The sequence below is a fragment of the Tympanuchus pallidicinctus genome, unplaced genomic scaffold (genome assembly GCF_026119805.1).
Source record: "Tympanuchus pallidicinctus isolate F22 unplaced genomic scaffold, pur_lepc_1.0 scaffold3, whole genome shotgun sequence".
Classification (NCBI taxonomy): Eukaryota; Metazoa; Chordata; class Aves; order Galliformes; family Phasianidae; genus Tympanuchus; species Tympanuchus pallidicinctus.
The window spans coordinates 25232549-25258429 of NW_026294747.1; the positions used below are offsets into that span (position 1 = coordinate 25232549).

A 25881-nucleotide genomic window follows, 5' to 3' on the forward strand; every position below is an offset into this window, starting at 1 on the left:
TGCACGAGTTTATCTCCCTCACTCAAGGCTGATATAAACACCTATGATGCAATTTGGACCACAAGGAATCTGCTACTAATGATGAATGTAACATGGGCAGTGAGAAATCTGCAACAGCCGCTTCTGGGGAAACCTCTTCCACAGCAGAGAGTGGGCAGAAAGGTTTGCGGCGAAGGTCCAAAGGCAGAACGCTGCGCGGATCCAGGAGCTGGTCAGAACGCACTCGCATCCCGAGGGCGGCGCTCAGCACCATGGCCAGCTCCGCGCGGGCGCGGCCAGGCGGGAGCGCGGCTCGGAGCAGCACGGGGAGCCGCAGCCAGCAGCGGGTACGGCGCCGGGACACAGCGAGCACAAGTGAAGCATGAAGAATAAGCGAGACATAAGAGCTGCTGTTCAACTGATGCTCTTGTCAAAGTAACTTTTTAACGATAACATTACAACTTTGGCCCATAAAGACCCTACGGCAACGACACCACCGTGAGAACACTCCACAAGACACGTACCACATAGAAGTCTGTTTTTAAGAAACTAAAACGGCAGAAAAATGAGTACATCACAATGAAGACTAGGTCTCAAAATATAACTAAGTTAGCCGAAATAATGCTGCTCTAATTAGTCCCAACAGGAACTAATTTATCACTTTATTCACATCTCTGTTATTAATTGTTTAGGAAAAGCAATATACAAGGTCTGTAGCTGATCCTGAGATAAAGAAGTGGCATAGAACAAACAGTGTCAGCCATTTAATGTACTGCAATCAAACTGCACGTGTTCCAACTCAGATAAAAGAGGACATTATACATCAGGGAGCAAAGAACACACGGAAGCATCATCTGACATGATACAGATAATCAGTCACTCCTAATTAGATTCATCTACTGCAGCAGTAAGGCTCAGACAATCGCTGATGAGTAGGCAAATAAATACTTTGGGAGATCATAACACCTCTCTACCTGCTAGTGTTAGAATTGCTGCTGGAGTACTACACCCAGTTTCTGCTTTCGCATGTCAAGAAAAGGGGCAGAAAACAGCTATTAAAGCGTTGGACAACATGCATTGAGTGGGAAAAACACAAAGTTCAGTGCCTTTAGGTTACCAAATAAAATGGCTTAAGCTTAAGGAATCACAAGAGATCCATTATGACATAGAAAATCCTGATAGTCAGAGGTTGAACATTTAGATCACTTACAAAAAGACCTGAGGTTTTTAATTTTAGTCAGTAAGGATATTCTACTATTGTAAGGCTTCATGAATTATTTCAATGGATTCCTCATTACTGAGGATTCTTAAAAGACAACTAAATTATTTATTTTGAATTATATGCTTCTATTCAACTACTGTTAACAAACACTACTCAGAGAAGTCCAAGGGAAGCTGCTCTTGTGTACAAAGTTAGCCTCAGTAACCACAAGGGCTCCCTTGCCCTCAAAGCAGACAGACTGATTACTCCTTAATCCTTGAAACTCAACTATAAAAGTATATTTCATTAGGGAACTATAATTATCCTATGTAAATTTAGTTTGTTGAGTATGCCCTAAGTCCAGAAAATATATTTTAACAGTCAAGGGATTGGATATAAAATAAAGTATCACAGAATTAGTGAATTTATGTATTATGAACATGTTGACCAAGAGAACTAAAAAAGTGATATTAACTTCTTACACATCAGAAGAGGTAAAGTGCCTGCTCAGATTTTAGTTAGCTGCCAAACATGCAAAAGTGTCCTGATGCAACTGTCTTGCAGACAAGGGAAAATTGACTCATCAAGGAAAGAACAGATCCAGTCATTGGAGATTATTACAGAAGAAAAGCCAAATAAACAAGGTATCCTAGGATCATAATTTTAATTAAATATATAAGAACAGTATCAACACTAAGAAGCATCCAGACCAAATGAAACAACTAGTCCAAGTTTCCCGCTCCTGAGCAATAGGAAAGGAAGAAGAATATGACCTATCAACAGACTTCCAGATAAAACGCTCCTCCTATTCTTGCCTCTTCTCTGAGTTGACAGTAGGCAGAAAACTCCAACCAAGCACCGAGCCTGCGGCACCAGAAAGGATCTGGTTATGACTGCTTCCCTCAGCTAGCCATTCAGAGTGAAGACGCACCGAACAGCAGGACCTAATAAGAATTATAAACCTATTTAAAAAAAAAAGCAATATAAACAACTCCCTTCTTACAATCATTCACTACCAAACCTATGAGTTTGTACAGGCACAGCTCAGAGATCAATGGGTGCTAGAAAAGGCACAGGCAGAAGACACATTCTTCTCAAACAGCAACCAGTTGTTCGGTTCAACAACAATCTGCAATTTCATCTGCAGAAGTTAACATATGAAAATTATGTTTCTGCGTGTGCATTCTGTAAGTAAATGTCAAGAACAAAACAGTAAGTGATGGAGTTTCTTTCCTCTGTGCATCTGCTTTACTGTGAGAGACTCAAATTTGCTCCTCAGTTTCAGCATTTCTTAGTTCTTGCCTACTCAAGACAAAAACTGCCTGGGTTAGCTAGCACGTTTCTCCCACAAGACCAATAAACACTTTCTTCTTACTGATCTGTCTTATGATTCTTTCATAAGTTTGCTCCATCCAGATGAAATGTTCCACAGTTTTCCCCAGTGGAAACACTGGCTCACTCAAAACTGTAGAAATATCATTTCACCCAAATCATCGTGATCATCACAATAATCCCTGGAGCCTTACACAGCAGTAGATAAATGTTACATTGAAATAGCATCCTGATCTAATATCAATTCCAATCCTTCGGCTCTGGGGGGTACAACAGGCCAGTATGCTTGAGGCTGACTCTTCTTCAGGAATAATTCCTTGATTTTACTGGAAACAGAAAGTCAGAGTGTCACACGCAAAGGCAAAATACCCAATGAAATTCAAGGAATAGCACGGACATTTCTCTTTTAATACAGCTTCACTCATCAGATAACGCACGTTCTGAATCTACGTAGTGCAGGATGCTGACAAATGGAAAGACAGGAAAGTAACAAGCCATTTTCAGATTGTAAATAACTGGACATAACACTGTTTACAGCAAAATAATGACACCAATCTTCTAAGAACATTGTATGCTGAAGGGAAGCACTCTTTACTTACAGATCTACAGATCACCTCCTCACCTCATTTTTTTTTTTTTCAATTTCTTTTTTCAAATAGTCAACATAGAAGCTAAACAGATGTGCTCAATTTGCTCAGAAGCCCTACTGCTGGACAAGAGTAGCGATCCCGAAGCAGTAAACTTAACAGCTGCAACAAAACACAATCTGCTGGTACAGAAAGCAACCCAATTCTACTACTCCTCTGCAGAACATTGTATCAAGCAGCTTGCTAGAAAAGTTGCAAAATCTGAACATACTGAGAGGCAGCATGAAAAACTCAACAAATGGCTGAAAATTCTTTGGGATGTAATGGAGTGCACAGTTAATGGCTGCTGACTAGAGACAGCTCCCAAGTACTCAGAACACACCAATTACACAAGGCAATCTTCTCTAACTGTAGACAAATGCACTGAAATCAGCCTATTAACACAGGAACAGTACTTGGCAACTCCAGCTGAGAGCAGTGCATCAAAAACTTAATATTATTTACATGTAGGCAAGTCAGGATGATGTCCACCTTGATCACTTCAATTTCTCCTCCTTTTAGCTCCACATACTAACTCATCTCTGCATCACCTAATGAATCCCTTTGCAACATTCAGGAATAAGAAATGGGCTTCACATTAAAACAATTTCACATCTTTTAAAAGCTCTCAAAGCAAGTTCAGCATACTTTACTCTTTATACATCAGATGGCTGTGCACTGCAAGATCTGACTTCCATCCCTGATAGCATGGGCGAGCTCATCAGCTTCACCCACAGAAGAACAGGCAGCCCTCCTCACCTCCAGCTGCAAACAGACTCAAGGCAAAGCAACATAGGCACACACACACACATTTCTCTGAAAGGAAGAATTATCATATGGAATTCCTCATCAGTGCAAACAACTTAATTCTCAATAATTGATTACTCTCTTTGGAGACAAAGCAACAGCATAAGATAGCATTTTGAAAAGCATTTGACAACGCTTTTCATCACAGAATCAACCACAAAGAACTGGACTCACAGGAAAAACAAAATATGCCTGAACATAGCAGTGAACCGATTTTTGAAGTCTTCACAACAGATTTATAAAAATGCTACAGACATCTTAAGTCTCACAGTCCGCCCTCTTTTCCTTCTCTCCTCCCAAATTCAATCCTTTCCTTCTCCCCAAAAAGCTCCTTCAAGTTCTCAAAGATTTCTCTCTGTTACTGAGAAACAGACTTGAAGAGTAAGTTATTCAAGACATGGCTTGCAGGACTTCTCAAAACTGAGGAAAATATTCAACCAAATCAAGAGAAAGAGTCACAAGGTCACATTACATTCTTCTTATTTTCTACTAATTATGCTTCTAAATAAGTGATGTGTAACAGTAATGTAGGAAATAACAGTTATCATTGTGGGTTAAAAAAAGAAAAAAAAAAAAAAAAAGGAAGATACCAATAATACACTAAAGTTGTAATAATAAGTAAAAGATTGGATGAATATTTTCAAAGAAGCAACCGTGATGGGTACGGCTGCTAACAGCAGTGTTACACAATATTTGGTGTTTCCAACAAAGGCAGGGAAATCCACTTCTATTCCACCACTACTTGACTTGGAACACAGCACAGCCATCATAGCACTCTGCTGGCATGAAAAAGCAAAAAGTTAAACTGCCCCACTTACCTGTACTCTCACAACTGCCCAAAATAATTTTGCGTTATGTACTAATTCCCAGTCAGGCAGCCTAAACACCGGCTTGTTAAAGAAAAATGTAACAGATCATGCATTTGAAAAAGCTTCTTTTATCCCCATCACTGACAAGAAACCAAGCTGACAGTAAGTCATTTTTAAACAAAACACAACCTATTGGACCCCTTAATGTCCAGCTCACATTTAGTCAATTTTGCATGCTTAAACTTACGCACATCTCTACCTGAGCAATTAGCCTGTCAGACCTTTCTCCTAGATGCATGGCACAACACATTGATCTATGAGATCAATGCAACAAAGCTCAGGTTTCCCTGCCAAGAGCAGAGTGCATTACGAGGTAGGCAGAGGGAGGAAGGACAGTGGCTGGATGGCATTTAATGCATCCCTGAGAGACTGGGAAGGACCCCAGTCAGTGTCATGCAGAGGAGGTAGCTGTTTCTCCTCCCCTCCAGCCAAACACAAAGGCTTTGTGTCAGGGTTTAACAGAGCAGGAGTGGCACAACACAAAACACTGAGAAACACAGAAACTGCACATCTCCTTTTTGTTATTTGATGTTACTGAGCATCAATTCATTCCCACTAGATAAACGAGTCTCAGTTGAAACAGAAAACACAAGAGTATATTAGCACGCTATATAGCACAAATTCACATGCTAAGCAAGTGTTTAACCTTAGGTATCCATACACAGAGAATCACCAGAAGCTTGTCAGTTAGAAATCAGTTTCTAGCTGGGGAAACATCACACATCCTTCTCTTTTAATTACACTCTAAAATCTTTCTTGATTTAATCAGTTACTCTAGAAAAACCTCTCTGGAATTTGTGATGTCAGAGATAAGAGAAACTGCCGCATGCAGAAGTAGTGCCACAACCACACCAAGCCCGACCAGCATCTTGATGCTCCATCCTCACACACGGCTCTTCTCATTTTAACCCCTCATACTTCCAAAGTAACATATCTAAAAGGATGCTGGATTTCAAGAGCACAATGGTACATCAAAGATGAACAAAGTATTTGCCAGAAGCAAATCCATCTTTGCATTTTTATAACTGCAGTATCTTCATTTTCAAAACAACTTTTCACAGATAAGGAAATGCATTACAGCAGTCAGATTTTCTTACAGACTAAATCAACGTCAACGAGCACACTTCTCATTTATGAACTTAAGAAAGTTTTAATACTTCGTAAACATAGTTCACGCTGTAAAACAGAGGGATCATCATAAAGAAGTATTCTGTGACATTAACATAGAAAAGAAGTGGTAGATACATTTGCACCATACCATTAACAGGCACCTCAAATATTTCCAAAACTAAACAAGCAGAGAAGCAGCTTTCATCTTTTGTTTGCTCAAATACGGCAGCTGAAACCATCTGACATACACAGAGGCATGGCATTAACTATGGAGAATATATAAGAACTCTCGTCGGCGGTGATTTTGTTCCTCCAGAACGACAGCACGGAAACTAATTCTACGCTTTAAGGCCAACACAATTCCAAACTGAGAGTACATTTAGTCTGGGGGTTTTCAACCTTCCCATCAATACACATTTTCTGAATAACTCTGAATAATTCACCCAAAATTCAACTGGTTCTGCACAGCCGGCCAAAGAGAGCTATTACGAGCTATTTCATAACCCATTTTCCACAGTCCTTTCCGTATTAATAATGAATAGCGTTGGCGCTTCCCAAAAGGCCGTGCTCAGAAGCAGCACGGGGCTCTTTTGCCCACCCCCTCCCCCATCCTGCGCTGACATTACCGGGTTACCGGCCCCGCTCCGATCTTTGTCCCCTCCGCTCCCGCTCCAGCGCCGTACTCAGGGATGCGGCCACAAGCCCGGGGATCCCAGCAGCCTTCGGAGCGAGGCATTCCCCTCTCCCTTCCTTCAGGAGAAGAGCACGCAACGACGCTCTTCTAAACGCCGTCCCTACGCAGCCCGTATGTTTACTACTATCCGTAGTGAGCACACACCGCGGCCTAGCCAGGCGGAGCCGCGTTCACGTACCGATGCCCCCGCTAATGGCTGCGAGACTCGGGGCGGCAGATTGCCGGCCGGCCGGACCGCACCGCACCGCGCCCTGCCGCCCGCCACAACGCTGGGCCGGCGGTGCGGCTGCACGGAGCCGCGAGCCCGCCCCACGGCGCCGTTCTCCTTGCGGCAAGCGAGAGGGAGGGACGGAGCGTCCGTAAATCCCAGCCCCGGAGGGAGGCTAGGAACAGCCGTGCCCTCTCCTTGACCCCCAGACCCACCCCGGCCGCGACCCCCGCGCGGCCCTCGGCCCCGAGGCGGGCGCGAGGCAGCCCCGCGTCTCCTCACCTGGAACGGAGCCGAGGCGACGGCGGTTCCTCGGGGCGCGCGTCCCCGCGGGTCCCTGCGGAGCACGGTGCCGCCCGTCGCCGCGGCGACGGCCTGCGGGCAGCGGGGCGGGGGGAGGCTAGAGAGGAGGCCCCCGGCCCAGCCTCCGCCCCGTGGCGTGCGGCGCGGTCTCTATAGCGACTGCGGTGCCGGGCGGGAGCCGGCCCGCCCGCGGGGAGGGGTAACTGATGCGCGCGGCGCCGAGGGCCGCTCGGAGCGTTACGGGCGGCCCGCGGCCCAACCCGCAGGCGTTAACCCGCGAGCCGCCGCCATCCCTGAGGCGGTCCCGCTCCGAGCGCTGCCACGCCGCTACCGCCGCCGCGGTCTCCCTTCCCCTGCCGCGACGCCACCGAGTCCGCCGCGCTCCGGCACCCGCCCGCCGCCATGCTTCCGGAGCGCCGATTGGGTGGCCTCGGAGAATTCTGCCAGCCGATTGGCTCTCGGCCGGGTCAGTCACGGCGGCAGAGGCGGGCACACACGAGGCGGCGCTTAGCCCCGGGTTGGTTGAGGTTCCCGGAGCCCCGCTATCCGCCCCCGCGCAGCCTCGGGGCCGCGGGGCCCTCTGGGCAATGCAGTCTCCGGGCGGGGCCGACACCGCCGTTACTCGCGGCAGTTCGGAGGGAGCGACGGAGACCCGGGAGGCTCCGCGCCGCAGCGTGCGGGAGCCGCGTTCCCCCGCTGCAGTGTCGAGCTTCGCCTCGCGGCAGCGCGGGGCCAGCCGGACCCCGGTGTCGCCGGGGGTGCCCGAGGCTTAGGCGGGAGGGGACCCGTCCCCGCCAAAAGCAGGAGCCGCCCACCTCGAGCAGCCGGGCTGGCACCCCGGGCTACGCGCTGAGGCAGCGGAAAGGCACTGGTGCAGCTTGGCCACCGGCCGGCACGCTCGGTGAACGGTTCGGCTCCAGAGCGTGACACCTCCTTAGAGGCAAGAAGCTCCAGCCCTCTGAACGCCGTCGGTACGTGCGGGCACCACGTAACGGCTGGCAGGACGGGTCCGTAGGCCGCGGCGGCAGCCCGGCAACCAAAGACCCGTCCCGTGGGAAGGACAGACCTGGCCTGAACCCAGCAGCCTGCGTGAAGTGGGTAACACACTGCAGTCTTACGTTCACGTGAAGTTTTTGAAGGGAGGAAAGAAAGGATTTATATTTCCCTTGTGCCAGGCCGTGAAGATGATGACAGTGCGCATAATTGAGGCTCTCTTCAGTCACTGCAAGGAGAGCTTAGTCAGGGAGTAGGGTTAGAAAGCAGCGTCTCCTACTGCTGCTTTATGAGTAAGCAGGATCTTCGTGCTCCCACTGCACACCAGTGAGCCCCTAGCAGGGGGGCTGTGACCCCAACCTAACAGCAAAACCTAACTGCCCTTACTATTTCTAAGAGTCAGCTTCAGGCAGGTGTGTCTTCATTCAGAGAGAACCAGCATGAGCAGCAGTACAGCAGCAGTAGCCACATGGATAGAGGTGATGAGAATTTATTTTTATGTATGTATATATATATGTATACACGCACATAATGTGTCCTTGCAAATGTTACTGGCACTTGAGATCGCAGCTGCAGCTCATGCTGGTTTTGAGCTACAGTTCTTGAATACTTAATAAACCTAATCCTTTGGCTAGGCCCCAGCTCTTTGCATACAACGTTCTGGGTCTAAATTTTCAATGAAAAAAGTTTCTAGATTTTCTGGATACTGAGTTCATGTTCAGTGTGTACATTCTCTCTTTTTACTGTTGAAATAGTAACATTAGAAGGTACTAATGTTCTTATCCATTGCTCAGCAGCTAAACATCATCACACAGGGAGCTCATTCCCCACACCTTACTGTTCCCTAATTAGCTCAGGTGTCTAAGTTGTACAGTTCTTCAGGAAAACTTTTTAAATTCAGTTAAACAGAAGGGAAAGGCCTTAACAAACTTGTCTGTCTGGTTTGTCTGTTTACCTATTTATCACTGTTAATCCAAGGGGCACAGTTTTCCTCATCAGTTTGTAACTTCACAAGTTAATTCACAGGTTCCAATATAACCACACTGGCATGCACAATATCACAAATGTCCCACCATCAGCACACGTCTTCCACATATTAGTCAGCACGTGCACTGCAAGCTGTAGAAGACCAAACTCTTCTTTTTCCTTTGTCAGTTAGCTTTCAAGTTCTAGCAATGTGTTGTGTCACCTGTTTTCCATTTCCTATGGAATCTTCTTAAGTAGACAAAACCTGCACGGTTCAAATAAAAGTCAAGCAGGGAAAAATGAACTAAAACTGAATCTTCTCAACAGGAAAATCTATTTCCACTTAAGTGCAGGAGGCCTTTACAAAAAGAACACAATCTTGAATTTACTGCTCCATGAATGTACCAAAGAGGTTCTTGAAGTTCTACTATTACATTGCCAGTTCTAATTGGCTATTTCAGTGTAAAGGTGTGCAACTTTTTGCAGTTTAACTCCAACCTTGTTCTTTCCAACCCACCCTTGTATTATCTTGGTAACTATCTTTGAATGGTAACTATCTTATATTCTGCAACATCCCTTTCACAATAATATTGGAAGCTGGGGGACTAAAAGAGGAATTGACAGTAAGGAGTGTATCTAAATAGGATCTGTTATTGGTCCTCTGAGAGACAGACTAGAGGATGAGGTATGTGCATAACCAGTCTGACCCCACAGGGTACCTCATATGTTCTGATGTAACTGTACTTTTGTAAGGGAGTTTGTCGTGCAGTCTTTGAATCAATATATATGAGCAGAGAGCCACCTCTGCACCTGCACAGAATAATAATGCGTGTCCTAGACCCTCACATAAAAGAAAGCTCTTAAAAACATACTCAAGTGCAGTAGCTTAACAGAGAGAAACGTTTAGCTCTGATGTAGCTGTGAATTCATCTAGTCATGTTTTGTATACTGGTACTTATAGAAGGAAAAGAAGAAATAAGAAAGGCTTCAAGCTGCTACAGATCTTGGAGTCTATTTCTACTGTGAATAAATTTTCATATGTACATTTTATCTTTCTTTGTGCCTGTAAAGAGCATACCTACATATTTATCTTTAGAACTATTATATCACTTCCATTATTTCCAAGAAACAAACTGAAATTAAGTTAATGTTCGTATCATAAATCATGCTAAAAATATCACTTTTATAGATAAATGGTCAAAAACAGAAGAAGGGGCAGCTCACGATTTGCAAAGTTTCTGAAACTCTTGAGTTTCAGATACTTCTGAGAGAATTTCACTTTGGATTGGAGAAGAACAACTTCTAGAAAGAACTGTCTGCTGGTTTAGATATCCAGACAATTATATCAGCAGACAATCTGTTGGTTACAAAACAGGGAAAAATTACTTAGGAATTTTTTCTTACTTAATTGTTGTAAAACACTGTGAATGGACACCACTACATTTGTTTTGAAGATTTTTAAATGTCTCAGGTGGTCAGAAAAGCAAAGTCAGTCAGTAAAACACAGTGTGTTTTGTCACAGATCAATCCAAAATATCTTTTTGTCTCCTTGCAATCTTGCTGCAGACCAGAACTCCGAAGCTAGAAAGTAAGAGGATTACTGTCAAATTATTCCCAATTCCAAAGGCACACCTCACAAAAATTTATTGTAACTGATTAGTCACTATGTAAAGCAAACAAATTTAGCATTTTTGTTGTGCTGGTAGGAAAACTGAGCTCCTACTGTATGGGTTGTTGTTTTTTTTTTTCCATAGAGTGTGATTTCTAGACACAAACTGTCAGTAAAACATTATGTCACCACTAAAGGGACAGAGGGATCTTGGATCTTTTTCAGAAGAACACAGAAGAGCAGTGTCCAGTTCCTGTTTTTTTCCTACTCAACAGCTTCAGAATCATTATTCTCTTTTTTACAAACATCTCTTCACTGAATCTTTTTAAAAGAATACCAACTCTCCAACAGGATGTCCTGAGTAACGTTGTTTAATTCCAGTATTATCTAGAGAATGAGAAATGACATCAGCATCAGTTTTATAAAGCAAGAACAGGGAGGATTCATGGTTAGTATAGGAGGCCCTGTATTTTAGAAGAGAAATGTAAAACTGTATGTCTGAATATTTTGCTAGGAAACAAGAGGTTTATTAGCACTGTAGTGCACCAAAAGTATTGATGCTATGAGTTACAGAATTGAAAAAGGAAATTTTACCTCATTATGTAAAGGGAATTTTGTTTTAAGCCCTCATAATACGCGTATAATTCCATTTTGCAGAAAGCTTCCTGAGGGCTGGCTTGCTGCACTATCTAGGGAGTGAAGGTGAAAAACAAAAATTGCTATATGGTCTCGTTATGAATAATGCTGTAAAAATTCTGGTCTTCAAAAAATAGTTATAGCCAAGACGGAAGGAGTTTTAGGCTACCAACCTAAAATACAGATTCACTTTCTGGCTTTACCGTAGACTGCCAGCCTGTTTCTAAGGTGAATACACCACTTCTGTACCTTAGTTTTCCATTTATAATGACTCACTGTGAGTCTGAAGTGGATGACTCAGAGCTTACGGACAGTGCGGCTACAAATGGACTGAAATCAGAGCCAGCTTCGTAGATACCTGTTTGGCATTTCCTGGAACGTGCAGGGGCCCCAGAGGCTACCAGTTAAAGAGCAATGCAGTTCATGCAAGACTGCTATAATTTCCCATTTGCCTGAAATTGGGTTCTGCATCCACATAGCTGCGAACTGTAAAGTTAAAATTATAGTATTTCTTTCCTGATTCATTTCATCTGTGAAGAGCTTTTCAGGCAATGAAATAGTTAAAAATATGATAAATTTGACTGTGTTCGCAGTAAGCTCTGTGGCATTCTAGTGTACAAAGTGGGTTATTTCAAACTGCCATCTATCCTCATTACCTCTTGCCATGAGTTTTGACATTATCTCAGCCATCCCTGCAACACCACTAGTAGGTATTTAATTGGTCTAACTCATAACATAGCTGCCCTTACAGACTTACATATGAATAGTACTAAACAGATTGGACAAACACTTAATCCATTTATACCTCTTTCAGATCTGAAGCTGCAGCACAGAAATCTTCCCTGTTAGTAGGACGCGTGTTTTCTTTCTGCATCACTGGCTGACAGTTGACAGACCCACAGCTACAACTGCTCCTGCTGGGTTAGAAAATGCTGCTCAATCATTATGGTCTTGGGGTTCAGGTTTTCCAGAAGGTCTATAATAAAGCAGCATATCGTGGCTAGTCATAGATGAGTATAAGACAACTGATGTGTGAATAATTCAATTCTGAATATTAACTTGGCAGCTGAAACAATTTTCCAGTGATACAGAACAAAAAGCACAGGTAGCACTGATCTCTAATTCCATGAAGATTTAAGTTATTTTTTAAAATGATGCATTCCTGAGCTTGCATTCCTGACTGAGTGACCTTTAATCTTATCTCTCTAGCTGAAATTTAGTTATTTGCTTTGCATTGTAGAAGAAAAACCTACATACAGCAGCACTGCCACCTTCTGTTTGCTTTTTTTCATGCATGTGAGAACTGGGCTCATATTGCAAAGCAACAGGTCAGATTCGTTTTTCTTCTAGTAGGTATCTTAGGCAATAATGCTATTTCTAATACTGAGGGATAACACAGGTCTTTTTTAAAAATAATGTTTTTAAAATGCTTTTTTAAAAGCATTATCTGGGCAGGAAAAAAAATTGATCCAGGATTGCTAATACACCACATCCCAGTCAGAGCAGTAGCTCAGAAATCCCAAGTAAGCTTGTACATTTTGTACATATATACAGTTGTACTATTGCACATTCCACAGGGAATATATGCTGAATACGATGCACATATGTACACAACTGAACAGATGTGATGTATTCCTTGCAGTCTGCAGAAGTATAGAAAACCTAAAGCATAAACAATCCACATGCATAGGACAAACTTAGTTTGGCTAGGTGCATTTGATCACCTGCAAGCATTAGCCTGATTCACATGCAGTAAGGGTCCCACACGTAGCACAGATACTCTAAATCTGAAGTTTCCTGAGTATGCAGTACATGAGCACAGAGGCAAGACAGAACTAGAAGCCCTTCTTCAGATATTCTCCTTAAAAACGTAAGGCTATGGAAAACTGTTTTGTTTGTTTGTTTGTGAAAGGAAGATGCCAGCAAAATGCACATTGAGTATGACTCCACGTACTCCCATACTCTTAAGGACGCTGCAGTTTGAATCTGCTATGCTGTTCTAGATATTGCTTTGATGGATGGAGCTTTCAGCATAAGCATTAGTTATGAGTTTGATCGTATCAGAAGAAGAAATCAAAAAGACAGTCTTGCTGTATGTCTTTATCCTACTGAGACATGTCCTTGGTTTTTTCACCTCACGGAGGCACAGTGATACTGGCAGTGATGAGCCTTCCTCTTCAACAGTGTCACATATAAGATTATGACTTCTAGCAAGTAAGCTAAAAGTTTTTTTCTTATAGCAGTGTGCTTAGGTACAGTAATCTCTGCCTTGCTTTGTAGAACCGAGTTGCATTGATAACTCATCTTCCACCTTTCCCTGATAATAAGCACAATATTCATGCATGCAAAGGGGTGTTTACCCTTAGAAAAACCCTAGAGCATAAGCAAGGTATATTCCCAGAATTCCCATGCTTATTCCAAGGATACTTACATTCACATTACAATCACGTTGTATTGCTTATCATCAGCTGGGAGAAGACAGTTAATTCTTCTGAGACTCTCCATATTCATGACAGTCTGTGGTGCACAGCCCTTGCAGTCGCTTGTGCTCCCTGAACCATTGTGCTAAAGGTATTATAAACCCTATAGAACAAAACAGGGCTTTCTTAGTGACTCCATCATGGTACTAACATCACCACTATCATGATCAAGCACTGCAAACTCAGCTTGCTGCTGCTTCTGCAGCCAGTTCAACTCAGCCAACAGATTGACAGCTCTGAGCAGAGCTCAGAAATGACAGAGGAGGATAATATGCATTTGCTTCTGGCTTGGCTAAAGCTTCTAAGAATCTAGGAGAGAGGTTTCAGTTGTACTGCTCTTGAATCTGTAAAGTTTCCAAAGCCAGAATCTACTGTGAGTCATATACGATGAACTCATTGTCTCTGGTTACTTGAATTTGTCTCACAGTCAGCCAATACACACTGAGAGGTGACAAATTCCATATAAAGCAACAACATACAGAATCATGGATAAGTTATATCATAATTAATGTCTTAATGCCTTAAAATTTAATTAATCATAATTAAATCTTAATTTGCTCTTTCACAGAACCACACAGTTTCATTATTCTCTCTCCCAGACTCATATTTATTGATAATTTGTTTTTATTTGTTGTTGTTATGAAGACATTAACAAATAGTGATGAAATCTCTGCTTCTTACAAGCCCAAACTCATGAGGAATAAAAAAATCATTATCATAAACTCAACTGGTCACTGAGGTCTCAGTTCACACTCAGTTAATTGGCCTGTTTTGCAGGATTGAACCCAGTGGCATAAGAACCTTGAAATACGATTAGAGATGCAAGGGAGATTAGCATGGGCAAGAGAGTTGAAGTCTCGCACCATCTCCATTGGTGTGTCAGCACAAAGACAGAACTACACAGACTTCAGGAAATCAGTACTTCACCCTTCCTCAGGATGCCAGATCCAGATATTTTCTCCCATGAACTCAGCAAGGTGCCAGTTTTGTGACCTCACCCAGTCCTGTGAAGCAGGTTAGTTGTTTCTTTTGCAATAAGTTAATAATAATATTAAATCTGTGCCTAGCTAAAAGGGCCATTTTAGCAAAATCAGTGAGATAAGACGTAAATTGTCTCTAAAAATTTAGCTTGCTATTTTGTCATAAACTACATCTAATAAGTACATTTTATAAGCAAATAAAAAGCTGTGATGTGGTGTTGTATGTTTGAAATCAAAGGAACAGGTAAGTGGCACCTGGAAAGTAAACAGCTACACTGTGCTGAGGTTCAAATTCAGTTCAAATTTAGACAAGAAAAGCTGAAGAATAGGATTGGTGATGTGGGAAACATCTCCACATTTATTCGTGTTTTTCTGTTGAAAGAAATGTTCCTCCCTTTACAGAATAAAGTCCAGCCTTCTTTCCCACTACAAGGTGGGAAAAAAAACTGTATGTACACACTGTAATTCTGGAGTGGCTCATATGAAATACTGAGGTGTGCTTCCAAAAACTTAGATAGGCAGGTTAGTTCCTCTGATCTGCTAGGAGCACATGTGACTTTGCAGTAGTCTCACAGATAAAATTTGGAGAAGAGTATATATGCATTGCAGAATAAGACAGTGACACTTCTAGTTTAAAATTGTGCTTCTGTTCTTCCAGCTGAAAAAACGTTTCTTTGCAGCACTCAAAACAACAAATATGTGGCAGTGCAGAATAAATATATCCAACACTTCACTGAATAGTTAGGGATATAAAAACATTATGGTATATTTACAGAATTTGTTATAAAGGGAAGAGAGTCTTCATATTACCTGAAATAAATGCAGTAAACATTGGTGCTAAAAAACACAAACAAATAGAAGCTGGGTACACTTGATCTTCTAAATCTGGTGTTGCCAAAGACTAATTTGTCAGGAATAAATGAGGTAAGTTGTTGCTCTGTCCCAGACTCAAGGCACTCATTGTATGAGAAGCACAGTGCTGAAGATACTTTGTGCAATTCCAGCTCTACCAGTGACAGCCAGGGTCAGACAATAAATGGTCGCTGCACTGCACCCTACCTCTGCTTCCCTCTTGTGGTATGGCTTATGTGAAATAGCTTGTGTTAGGCAAATTTTCTTCTGCTGAAGAACTATGGTGCAAGTACCTCTATTAAATGAATGTGAATACTCTATACATTCTGGTCTTGTAATTAAAATTTCATCAAGAAAGCTTGAAATAGCATTTGAGAATTATTGAAGGCACAGAATTACTTGTTTTTGCACATGCAAGTTCCAGGTTTTTAGCTTTAGTCATCTGAGGATGGGGAGGAAGCTGTAGGACAATAACTACACAAGACTGACTGTGTCTCTTTATGAAAGTCAGCTTCAGATTTCTTTATGGCTAGAATGCTAAAATAGGAAGCCTAAAATTTACATCCTCCAAAATAAAAAACAGCAGATTAAGTGAAAACAGAATAACTTACAACTTTGTTCAAATGTTAAAGCAAAAGATGTTCACCAAGTCACTGCCTTTTGGTGTGATACTGCTAACTGAATGTGTGTCTAACAATTTAGAAGCATTTTGCAAATAGATACATTTCACAGAAATGAAGAGCAACGTATTCACAAACCCCAGGCGCAGAACGTGAAGCCTGTATCAGCAATTTCATAACAACAGATTCCCTCTACTGCATGCTCAGAGACTTGAGTATTCAAAGCAAAGACAATTTGCAGCAGCCATTTACAGCTATTTCAGTTTAAGTCATGAACTGCTTAACTGGTGAAGCAGTTAAGGCTACTGTCTGCAGGCTTAGCAGACAGGCTGTCAGCTGAATTGCTATGGTGGCTTAATCCTGTTCCAGCAAAGTATGATTCTTTTGAAAGAGGGCTGAAGTATTTCATGGAAGAATAGTGTGAAAAAGGTACTGTTACTTTACGAATATTCTCCAGACTTCTTTGTACAGAGATCTTTATAAAAAAAAAAGTATTTCACCATGATAACCAAAATAATTATAACAATATTACCAGAATAAATAACAATAATTGATAATCAGCCTTAATTATTAAACTAGGCACCTGTTTTTAAAAATCAAGCAGTGACAATAGCCTAAACCTCTTCAGTATTTTTCCTTACTGGCTTCATTTCCATTTGCACAGTATTCTGTGTATTGTGCAAGAGACACACAGAGGTGAACAGTTTTAAAGGAAATCAATTTCCTCTCTGTACGCAGCAAAAATAAATGCAACATGAATAATTTAGATATCATAGCCATTCAAATGTTTTAATATACAAATCACATCCTAATACGAAAGGAAGAACCTGTACAAACAGAACTGATTCATTCCAACACACACATGAAAACACCATGGTATCATTACCTCTTTTAACTGCACTCTGCAGCAGTCTACTTGCCCAATATTAAGCTTCATTGCAGCTGTGGATCCTTTGATGGGCAGTGTACAGCCCCTACTTCTGGAAGGTTTGTCTGCAGGTGGTTTTCATGCTGTTTTAACTTAAGTAGTAAGCTTAAAAGCAAATATGCATGAATAAAGCTGCTTACACTTCCTTCTTTCCTCAAATTATAGGATTATGTTTTACTGTTTATAAATGCCATTGTAGTAGCAGAATCCACAAGGATGACATAGAATCATGTAAATACATATTTGTATAATATAAAATCACTAATGAAAATTACTGAATTAGAACATAACCATGCTGAGAGCAGGTTTTGTGAGCAGGAAAGAAGTTCTTGCACGTGTTAAGGAAAGGCAATCACAAAGCATCAGAAGCTATAAAGGATGGCAAGAGATCACCACTTAATCCTGAGGTACTGCAGCATAGTTCTGCATTCACATCACGTACACTGAAAACATACTGTCTCCAGCTCTAGCAGGTTTGTGTCTTGGACTGCTTCCTGCCTGTGAATGTGATGTAACTGCAGGGGTACAAAGAAGTCAGTAGTAGTCTTACAGAAACCATAACGATACAGAGAAGCAAGGCAAGATGTGATGAAAAGATAGTTCCTTAGATTGGCTAGTTGCTGGGGAAAAGATGACAGATCTTGAAACTCAGAAGCCATTCTTTAGCTGTGAAAATATTAAATTTGAAACTAGGTGCGTATGGGTGGTTGCGAGAAATTGAACTTATGCCCATCACTGTGGTCTTTTGAGAGAAAAATGTAAGTGACTATATATTATCTGGGCAAGTTAGGAAAGGACAGTACCTTTCTTACTTACCAGGACATAATACAGGTGCATCAAAAACAAGCTAATAAACTCCTTTTGGTAACCCTGGACTCTGGAATGTTTACGCAAGAGAATGGAAATTATTCCAACGGACTGTGAAGAAGTCAAGGCTGCTGCAGAAAGTGCAGCCATTAAGAGACTTCAGCAGCAATTCTTTTCCCGAAAATAATTCTTCATTGGAAAAAGGCTTATATGGTTACACTATATTTATCTGCCTGCTTATCCAGCTTTTAAACCTACATATGGCCATGACACAGTAATCTAAGAATTATAATTTCCTAGAATCAAGAAAATGACAGGAATGTGTAGAACAAGAAAGCATCATTAGGCTTCTGAAGGGACAAATCAGTGAGCAGATCAGCTCACTTCTAGATATCAGAAAATCCACACAGATGACTGCTCTCGAGATGAAAATGCACAGAAATCCACCATTCATTGTTTCTAATGGTCACTTGTTTTTAATTGATCTAGTCCAATTTTGTAAGAGGTATTGTATGAAGCTTAAGCAAGACCTGGGGCACTCCCTTGGCAGGTTTCAGGTGCGTGAGGCAGTACAGGAAGATCTTGGTAGGCTTTATAAATAGCCAGTCAAACAGACATTAATCTCTCTCTCTCTTCTTCAGATTTCTACTGCATGCCTTGGATACATGCTTCTAAGCAGCTTATGGGCTTTCCGTGACCTATGCTTCTTTTCCTAATGCTGATCTGACTATGGCTGTCCTCAAAGTAAAATTCACCAAAACTAAGAGGGACAAACTGGCTCAGATCCTATGGATCCTCAACTGGGTTTCTGTAGTGAGTGGGATCATTCTCTTCAGTCTTGGCCTCTTTCTGAAAATAGAGATCAAGAAGCGCAACGAAGTGATGGCAAAAGGGGACATTAACTCTGTTCCCAACATGCTGATCTCTGTAGGAGTCATAGCATGTGTTGTCAACTTTTTGGGGGGCAAAATCTGCTACGACTGCTCAGATGCCAACAAGTTCTCCCGATGGAAGCTAATTATGTTCCCATACATCATATGTACCTTCTGTTTTACTTTCTGCATCCTGTTGGGTGCTCTCATGTGCTATACCATGAGGAATGAGCTGGAAGAATCTCTCTATCTGGGACTGAGGGATGCTATTAAGTTCTATAAGGACACAGACATACCTGGAAGATGTTTCTTAAAAAAAACCGTGGATATGTTACAAATTGGATTCCAGTGCTGTGGAAACAACGGCTTTAGAGACTGGTTTGAAGTTCAGTGGGTATCTGCTCGTTACCTGAACATGGCTTCTAAGGAAGTTATGGAGTAAGTATTTACTAGTTCTAATGGAAAAATCTAGGGAAAAAAACTCCTTCAAGAAGGACTAGAATTGATCAGGAACAGTAGTGTCAAAAGATCGAGACATATTGACATTAAAGACAACACAGTAAGACTGATTTTTTTCTGCCCAAAATGCTAGCAGTATTCCCTCCTTACATGACAACTTGTGGCTAGGTTTCTCTCAAAGATCCATCCGAATAATTGCTAACAAGTCTACCTCAATATATAATGTAATCATATGCATATTTACAAACACTCTGGTACTTTAATGTAAATTCTTAGTAAACAATAGCAGTAATAACACTTTTTCAAGATTACTTGTTTCTCTTAAAAACACAAATGCGGAAGTAATCAGGCCAAAAAGATCCTTCTGCTTATATTTAATCACTCTGAATTTCTAGCATACACTTCACAGAGCCAAGTAGATAATTTTCGCTGGATCACTGTCTTAATCACAAAACTGTAGACTGACAATGTTACTCCTTAAATATGCTAAAACACCTACATAATGAAAAGTCATCTTTTGATAACTTTTTAAGGATACTAAGCAATGCAACGATACGCTTTCCTTTTTTAATGTAGCAAGTTATCTACCTCAAAATTTCAGTCATAAAGAGTTGTAAAAAGAAAAAAAAGATTTTCCTACCAATACATCATGCATTCAATCCTAAACATTGAAAAATTTTCCCTTCACATTTCCCTTCACATACTAGACTAGAATTCAGGTTCAGATTTACAGGTTCACATGTCAACACCGTGTACCTTGCAGTAAAAAAGTAGAAAAACCCTTGATATTTGTTTGTATGTTGGTGCCTCACAGAATTGTGAAGTGAAATTCTCAAAACAAAGAGTGATAATTTCCATAGACAACAGTATTTTAGATGGTAGCAGTCAAAAATACAAGAAAAAAAAGTAGCAGATAATCCAATATACATCTTCAAAAGCTGAAAAAGTCTTCACTGATGAGAGCCAGGCAGCTATATATTCTTAGGAAAAATAAATACAAAAGTTTAAATGGCATTTAAGGAATATTCTGCTTTGTCGAAAAAGGGGGAACAAAGCCAGATGAAAGAAAGTCAGTGATCTTCTTTTAACAGAACTTGTAACTTGAAGATGGCCCTACAGAAAAGCATATAAACAGAGATGCAAAGATACCAAAGGACAGGACCTGTGAAACAAGGACATCAGCATGCATTAGGCAGTTGGCTAAGGAAATAACAAGCTTTAGAACAGATGTTCTAAAGGAAGATGTTAGGGAGCAATAGTGACACAAAGCAAACTGACTCAAGGTGTTTTAAATCCTTGTTCTACTCTGAAAAGTCATAAGACAACAAATATAGTCTGCAGGAACTTACAGTAGTACCCTATTGTATGGATATAGGTAAAACATTACTTTTTATTTCTGTGAGCCACGTACTAAGAGTAATGTTTTGTCCAACTGAACTCAGTTTTCATCTACAAAGTCATCTGTGCTCTGCCAACATTCTGGAAATACAGTTAATTTTTCTTATCCCCACGTAGAAAGAAGACAATACGTGAAGAAGATAAATACAGCACAGAACTTCTACTGCATTTATATTTATATTTATATTATAATCTCATCTCAATCGCTAGAATCAAAGTTGGCACTGTATAGGCAAATTATACTATGATTTTCAGAACCTTGTAGGGAAACATTTGGTAAGAAATCACTAGAACCAAAGTCCAGCTTGTAATGTTTAGAGAGGGTGGAGAAGGAATCAAATCTTCCTCGTTTTATCTTGTAGTGTATGTCAGTTAGTACTTGGTAGATTAAGAGGCAACGCAGTTGAGAACTGACATACTTAATAAGAATCTCTACGGAACTGAACTTTTCACCTTCCTTCATAATCCTCTTCTCTTCCCTCTATCACTTCATTACCAATGCCACAACATCACAAAAAACAGAGTCCATCTATGGGAGCAGTACAAGGATGAAGCAGTTTACAGCACTACAATCCTATCACTGCTTTGGTTAGGCAAAAATAATCTTTTTGTAGTCTCATAAGCAACTTTTGCTTCATAGTTTCATTACAATTTTGAAATACAACAGTAATTAACATCTTTCTTTCTCAGTTTTTGTTACTGAGCTCTCCCCTTCCAGCAATATCCAGATACAACTTCCTTCAGTTTGTTACAAGGAAATACAATGGCAAGGGGAACATAACCAGTCTGGAACTGTTACCATTTACAGGAGAAAGAAGTTTATCACCTTATCACATACATGGCAGGAAAAGAGAAAAAAAAAAGCTTCAGATCAAAAGTGAAGCTTAAGAGCTAGCTTAAGTGATTGTATTTCAACCATTTCAGATGCTGTCCTATTGTTTTAGTTTACATCACTGAAACATACAGCATTAGACTTGTTCAGGTACAAGCCACCATTTCACAACCAACTTGTCTTCATCTTCATTTTCTGTACAGTTTCTTTTCCCCACATTTTGGCCCTCTTTTCTGTACCTCTGTGGCTCCCCTCATTTTTCTACATCATTTTGCCTATGTCACTTACACTGTTTGTACACTTAATTCTATTTTCAGTTGATTGTGTTCTTTCACATTAGTTTCCCTGCTTCTGTTACTTGGAGCAGGTTGGCCACAAAGTGAAGAGCTAGATGTTAAAAAGAAAAGGCATTATGCCTAACTTGCTCCTCAGTGGGAAACAGCAAATGGTCTTCCTTTTGTAATTGGAAATATCTGTTAAAAATATTTTCCTCAAAGACAATTAAAAAAAAAATATATATATATATATATATATATATGAAAGAGAAAGGAGGCACAAAACAATAATATGAAGGCAATTATTCTGCCATGCCAGCACTGCCACAAATGCTGAGGCTCCTTTCAGCTTATGTTTCTTTTGAAAGATACACTTAGTTTCTAAATTCTGGACCACAGAGTTCTACTGCTTATGTTCACCTGGTCAGCTTCTTGCAATGCCTGCCTTCTCTTTCATTTAGAAAATCTGTAGCAGAAATGGAAAAATAAATTTTATAAACAAATGAGGATAAACTCTAAAATCATCTTTAATATTCTCAGTGCAAACAAATCTAGAAACATATTGTATCTGTGTACATCTTACACGCATAATACCAAGAGCCATATTGAAAACTGTGCAGATACCATACTGAAAAGCATTGCAAATGAAAAATTTGGTTTTCTTGTAGTGAGCAACATTTCCAATTGGAAATGAGAATGTATTTCTCTTTTGTTACACTGGAGAAGCCTATCTCGCAGCAGACAAATTACATCCTTTTAGAAAAACTACAGATGCATCCTGCTGCAGATACCACAGTTGTAATGCAAACTTTCTGTCCTTTTGCAGCCGTTTCAAGAGTAATGTTGATGGGAAGTTCTTAGTGGATGGAGTACCCTTCAGCTGCTGCAATCCAAGTTCCCCACGGCCCTGCATCCAGTACCAGCTGACAAACAACAGTGCCCACTACAATTATGATTTCCTGACAGAGGAGCTCAATATCTGGATGAAGGGGTGCAGAGAGGCCTTGCTGGACTACTACACAGCTATAATGAGATCTATTGGTATTGCGGCATTGCTTATCTGGTTGTTTGAGGTAAGCCTCATGAAAATGCTCTGTGTTTGGTACGTCAGAGATTTCCTGCTCTCCAGGATGGGGAATAAATATGCTGTAACATATGAGGAGTGTAAGAAGCACCTCAATATCTAAAACAAGTCCATAAGGATTTCAGCAATGTTGCAGGACTTTCCTCTAACGCATAGTTTCCACAAAGCATCCAGTAGAGAAGTAAATCTCATTGAAGATGAGAACTACTAGAAGTGATGCACATAATTCTGGATATTTAGAGCTTTTTCAACAGATTATGGCATATTCACTTTCCTAGAACATTTACAGGGCAGCACGCAGGATAACACATGCACTAACACAATTAATAGGTGGAAGGCACGAGACTGTTAAAAGGCAATTTTTCTTAAGAAAGAGTATTAAAAATGTGAGGCAGACCTATGCTGAATGTATGAATGCCTTCCACGGCCAAAATTGAGTGTAAACATTAATAGCTCAAAAATTCCCTTATAGATAGCATAGCTTTATGACATAAACATGGAATACGTTTTAGGTATAGACTAGACTACTTATTATGCAGTCAAAATGAGCACTTCAGTGGCAAGTATACACATTTGAAAAAATGCAGTCTTTCTATTAGTGCCTGTAAAGAAAGTTGTCATCTCCATGCCTCTGTAGACCATCCTTCCTCATTTTTAGTGCACTGGCATGTAGGATGCATATTGCCTACTTAACAAACGAAACACCTTTGATGAAACACCAATTTAATGAATGTCACTGAGGAAAGACTTCCACAAAGATTAACAGACTAGGATTTTTCATCCAGCCACTGATGTCCCCATTAATTGATCATCTATTTTGCACTGATAAGCCACAGTCTGAGGCTACAACATTCCCAGGTAATTCCAGGTATCTGTGCACTAATCACATTAAGTGGGAATGCTATCTGAAGAGTGGGAGAAAAAACAGCAAAAAAGTTTCTCCTTGGTATTTTTTTTATTCAAAAACATGTAATTAATTGATTGTTTAGATACATAGCTGGGAAAAAAAAGCTATTTATTTTACTGAGAATTAGGTCTGTACACAATCAAGTTCAAAAGCTGACTTAGTGGTAGGATCCAGACTGTAACTTAAGCTCTGTTTAAGCACTAACCTTTCCTTACAGCTCTCTGTACTTATTGGTGTTCGGTACCTACAAACAGCAATGAAGAACACTCTGCTGCGAGGAGATCTGCAGGGTGAATCAGATGGTTGGTTACTAGAAAACAGCTTTATGGAAACTGCCAAACACAACATCAATATTATCAAGAACCTTGGCAAAGCCAACCAGATCTCCACTGTCTCAGGCATGAATGATCCCAACATTAATGTTCAAAACACAAACTGTGACAAAAGCAATGTTACACCAAAATCTATCCCTGCAGCCAGCTAGACAAGTCTTCAGCAAAATGATGGCTCAGTTTTGATATACTACGATCTTAAGACACTGGACTTTCACTAATGGGAAAAAAAGCAATATGATAACTGAACAAAAATAGACTGGTTACAGCAACAGGATGCTGATGCTTCTTTGGCAGGATGTATTTTCTTTACCAATTCTAATGAAATTCTTGATTTTTGTATGTGTACAAAACAGTCTTTTGAATTTTTCCCTCTTTGTCTCCCCTGCCTACACATTCCTGTCCTGGTCTGAATAGATCAGAATAATGATTATACAAAACGGGACGTACAGCTTGGATCAGTATGCTCTAGATAGGATTGAGCTAGTTTGTGATTACTGTCACATCTTCAGAAATCCCAGCTGCAGAGAAATTTCATCAGAAATAACTTCTCTGGATAAAAAGGTTATTAAAAGAAAGAATGATCACAAACACAGAAATGAAGATTGCACTAAAGTCTAAGTTACAACAGGTAAATTTTAAGCCAAATTGAAGTATATTATCACTCCTCCAAAATAACTTATTAGCTAAGTAAAATTGAAATCAAGTTAAAGGCAACAAAAGCTGGTTTGTCTAGTGTATGTGACTTGTTTTGTTTTTTAACAATCTGAAGACAAACTTAGAGAAAGCCAGCTGGCCTGAAAGTTAGAGCACTATTAAAAGGAGTTCTCTGCTCAAAACCACTAACTGATAGCTCATACAGGATATTAAAACTCCAAGTAGCACGTGCTAGCACAAGAGTAAAAATAAGCAAATACTTCCCATAAAACAAATACTGATGGCCCCAGATGTTAAAAATGCTCATAATTTCAGGAGTAGCTATACAGATCCACAGGCTGGAAAACAAGAGATTATTTGCAACCAACAAAGACCAAGATAGATTGTCATCTCTCCCATCACATTCCTAGTACAGTGCTTATGAAGTTTGTATGTCAACGTACAGCACAAAAGCCTTTCTGTACTTGCAGTAACAGGATGCCTATGCTTAATTCATCAGTAATAATACGGTTTTAAGTAGTAAAACATATACATACAGAACAGAGGATAAAAAAAACAAAATATATTACTTGATATCTTGTGAATAACACACTATTTGAATATAACTTTGGTCACTTTGTGCACTCTTTGTATATAATCAACAAAAAGGAATAATCCCATCAGTATGATATTCAAAGCAGAACTATTCTGCTCTTCAAATTGTACAAAATTAAGAATAAAAATTGCTTTACCTGTCCCAACATTGTTTTCTGTGACACTACAGCACGCAAGAATTATACTTTGTGTGATGGAAAAATCTATATTGTAAGTCAAGCAAGCTATATGCATGATTGTAATTGCAAATGCAGTTGCATCACTTAAGTATGTTAAAAATAAAAATAGAGAGGTCTATACTACAGGTCTGTCTGTAGCAGTAACCGTAGCTGAGGTTTTACAGAAAGCACACGAGAAGCAAGACCACTTTTTTCCTGACAAAGCTTCCTAACTTCCAGGAAACAGCATATTGTTAACTTGGCATGATTGTATATGAAACAAATGTTTTAATAACTCTCCATGGATTTTTTT

General features: G+C 40.5%; 2 protein-coding genes and 1 long non-coding RNA gene across 7 annotated transcripts in view; 1 reads left to right on the forward strand and 2 right to left on the reverse strand.

The window, feature by feature from the left end:
- TTBK2 (tau tubulin kinase 2) overlaps positions 1-7483 on the reverse strand; it is an 83311-nt gene extending 75828 nt beyond the window's left edge. For both annotated transcript variants that reach the window (XM_052694084.1, XM_052694083.1), the window contains exon 1: positions 7109-7483. The gene's annotated coding sequence lies outside the window, so the exon portion shown is untranslated. The remainder of the gene's footprint in view (positions 1-7108) is intronic.
- Positions 7484-7741: 258 nt separating this feature from the next.
- LOC128087306 (photoreceptor outer segment membrane glycoprotein 2) lies at positions 7742-25748 on the forward strand. 4 transcript variants are annotated; one of them, XM_052696711.1, is made up of 5 exons: positions 7742-8227; positions 14591-14828; positions 18642-19310; positions 22663-22909; positions 24045-25748. In XM_052696711.1, exons 3-5 carry the CDS (start codon positions 18730-18732, stop codon positions 24309-24311), a joined length of 1095 nt encoding a protein of 364 aa, XP_052552671.1. In that variant the 5' UTR covers positions 7742-8227; positions 14591-14828; positions 18642-18729; the 3' UTR covers positions 24312-25748. The 4 variants fall into 4 exon arrangements, with proteins under 4 accessions (XP_052552671.1, XP_052552670.1, XP_052552672.1 ...); XM_052696710.1 differs by having other exon boundaries at positions 7742-8223; XM_052696712.1 differs by lacking the exon at positions 14591-14828 and having other exon boundaries at positions 7742-8223.
- On the reverse strand, positions 8621-14597 carry LOC128087309 (uncharacterized). Its single transcript, XR_008209783.1, has 3 exons — positions 12139-14597; positions 11292-11386; positions 8621-9353 (listed from the first exon to the last, which is right to left on the reverse strand). It is a non-coding gene; the product is annotated as an uncharacterized LOC128087309 (long non-coding RNA).
- Positions 25749-25881: the final 133 nt, after the last annotated feature.

What these genes read in the sequence shown, in the direction of transcription:
- LOC128087306 (XM_052696711.1), top strand. Translation starts at nt 18,730, where the DNA reads ATGGCTGTCCTCAAAGTAAAATTCACCAAAACTAAGAGGGACAAACTG. An exon ending in GCTTCTAAGGAAGTTATGGA is followed by an intron (nt 19,311 to 22,662) that starts GTAAGTATTTAC and finishes GTCCTTTTGCAG; the next exon opens with CCGTTTCAAGAGTAATGTTG. An exon ending in TGCTTATCTGGTTGTTTGAG is followed by an intron (nt 22,910 to 24,044) that starts GTAAGCCTCATG and finishes CTTTCCTTACAG; the next exon opens with CTCTCTGTACTTATTGGTGT.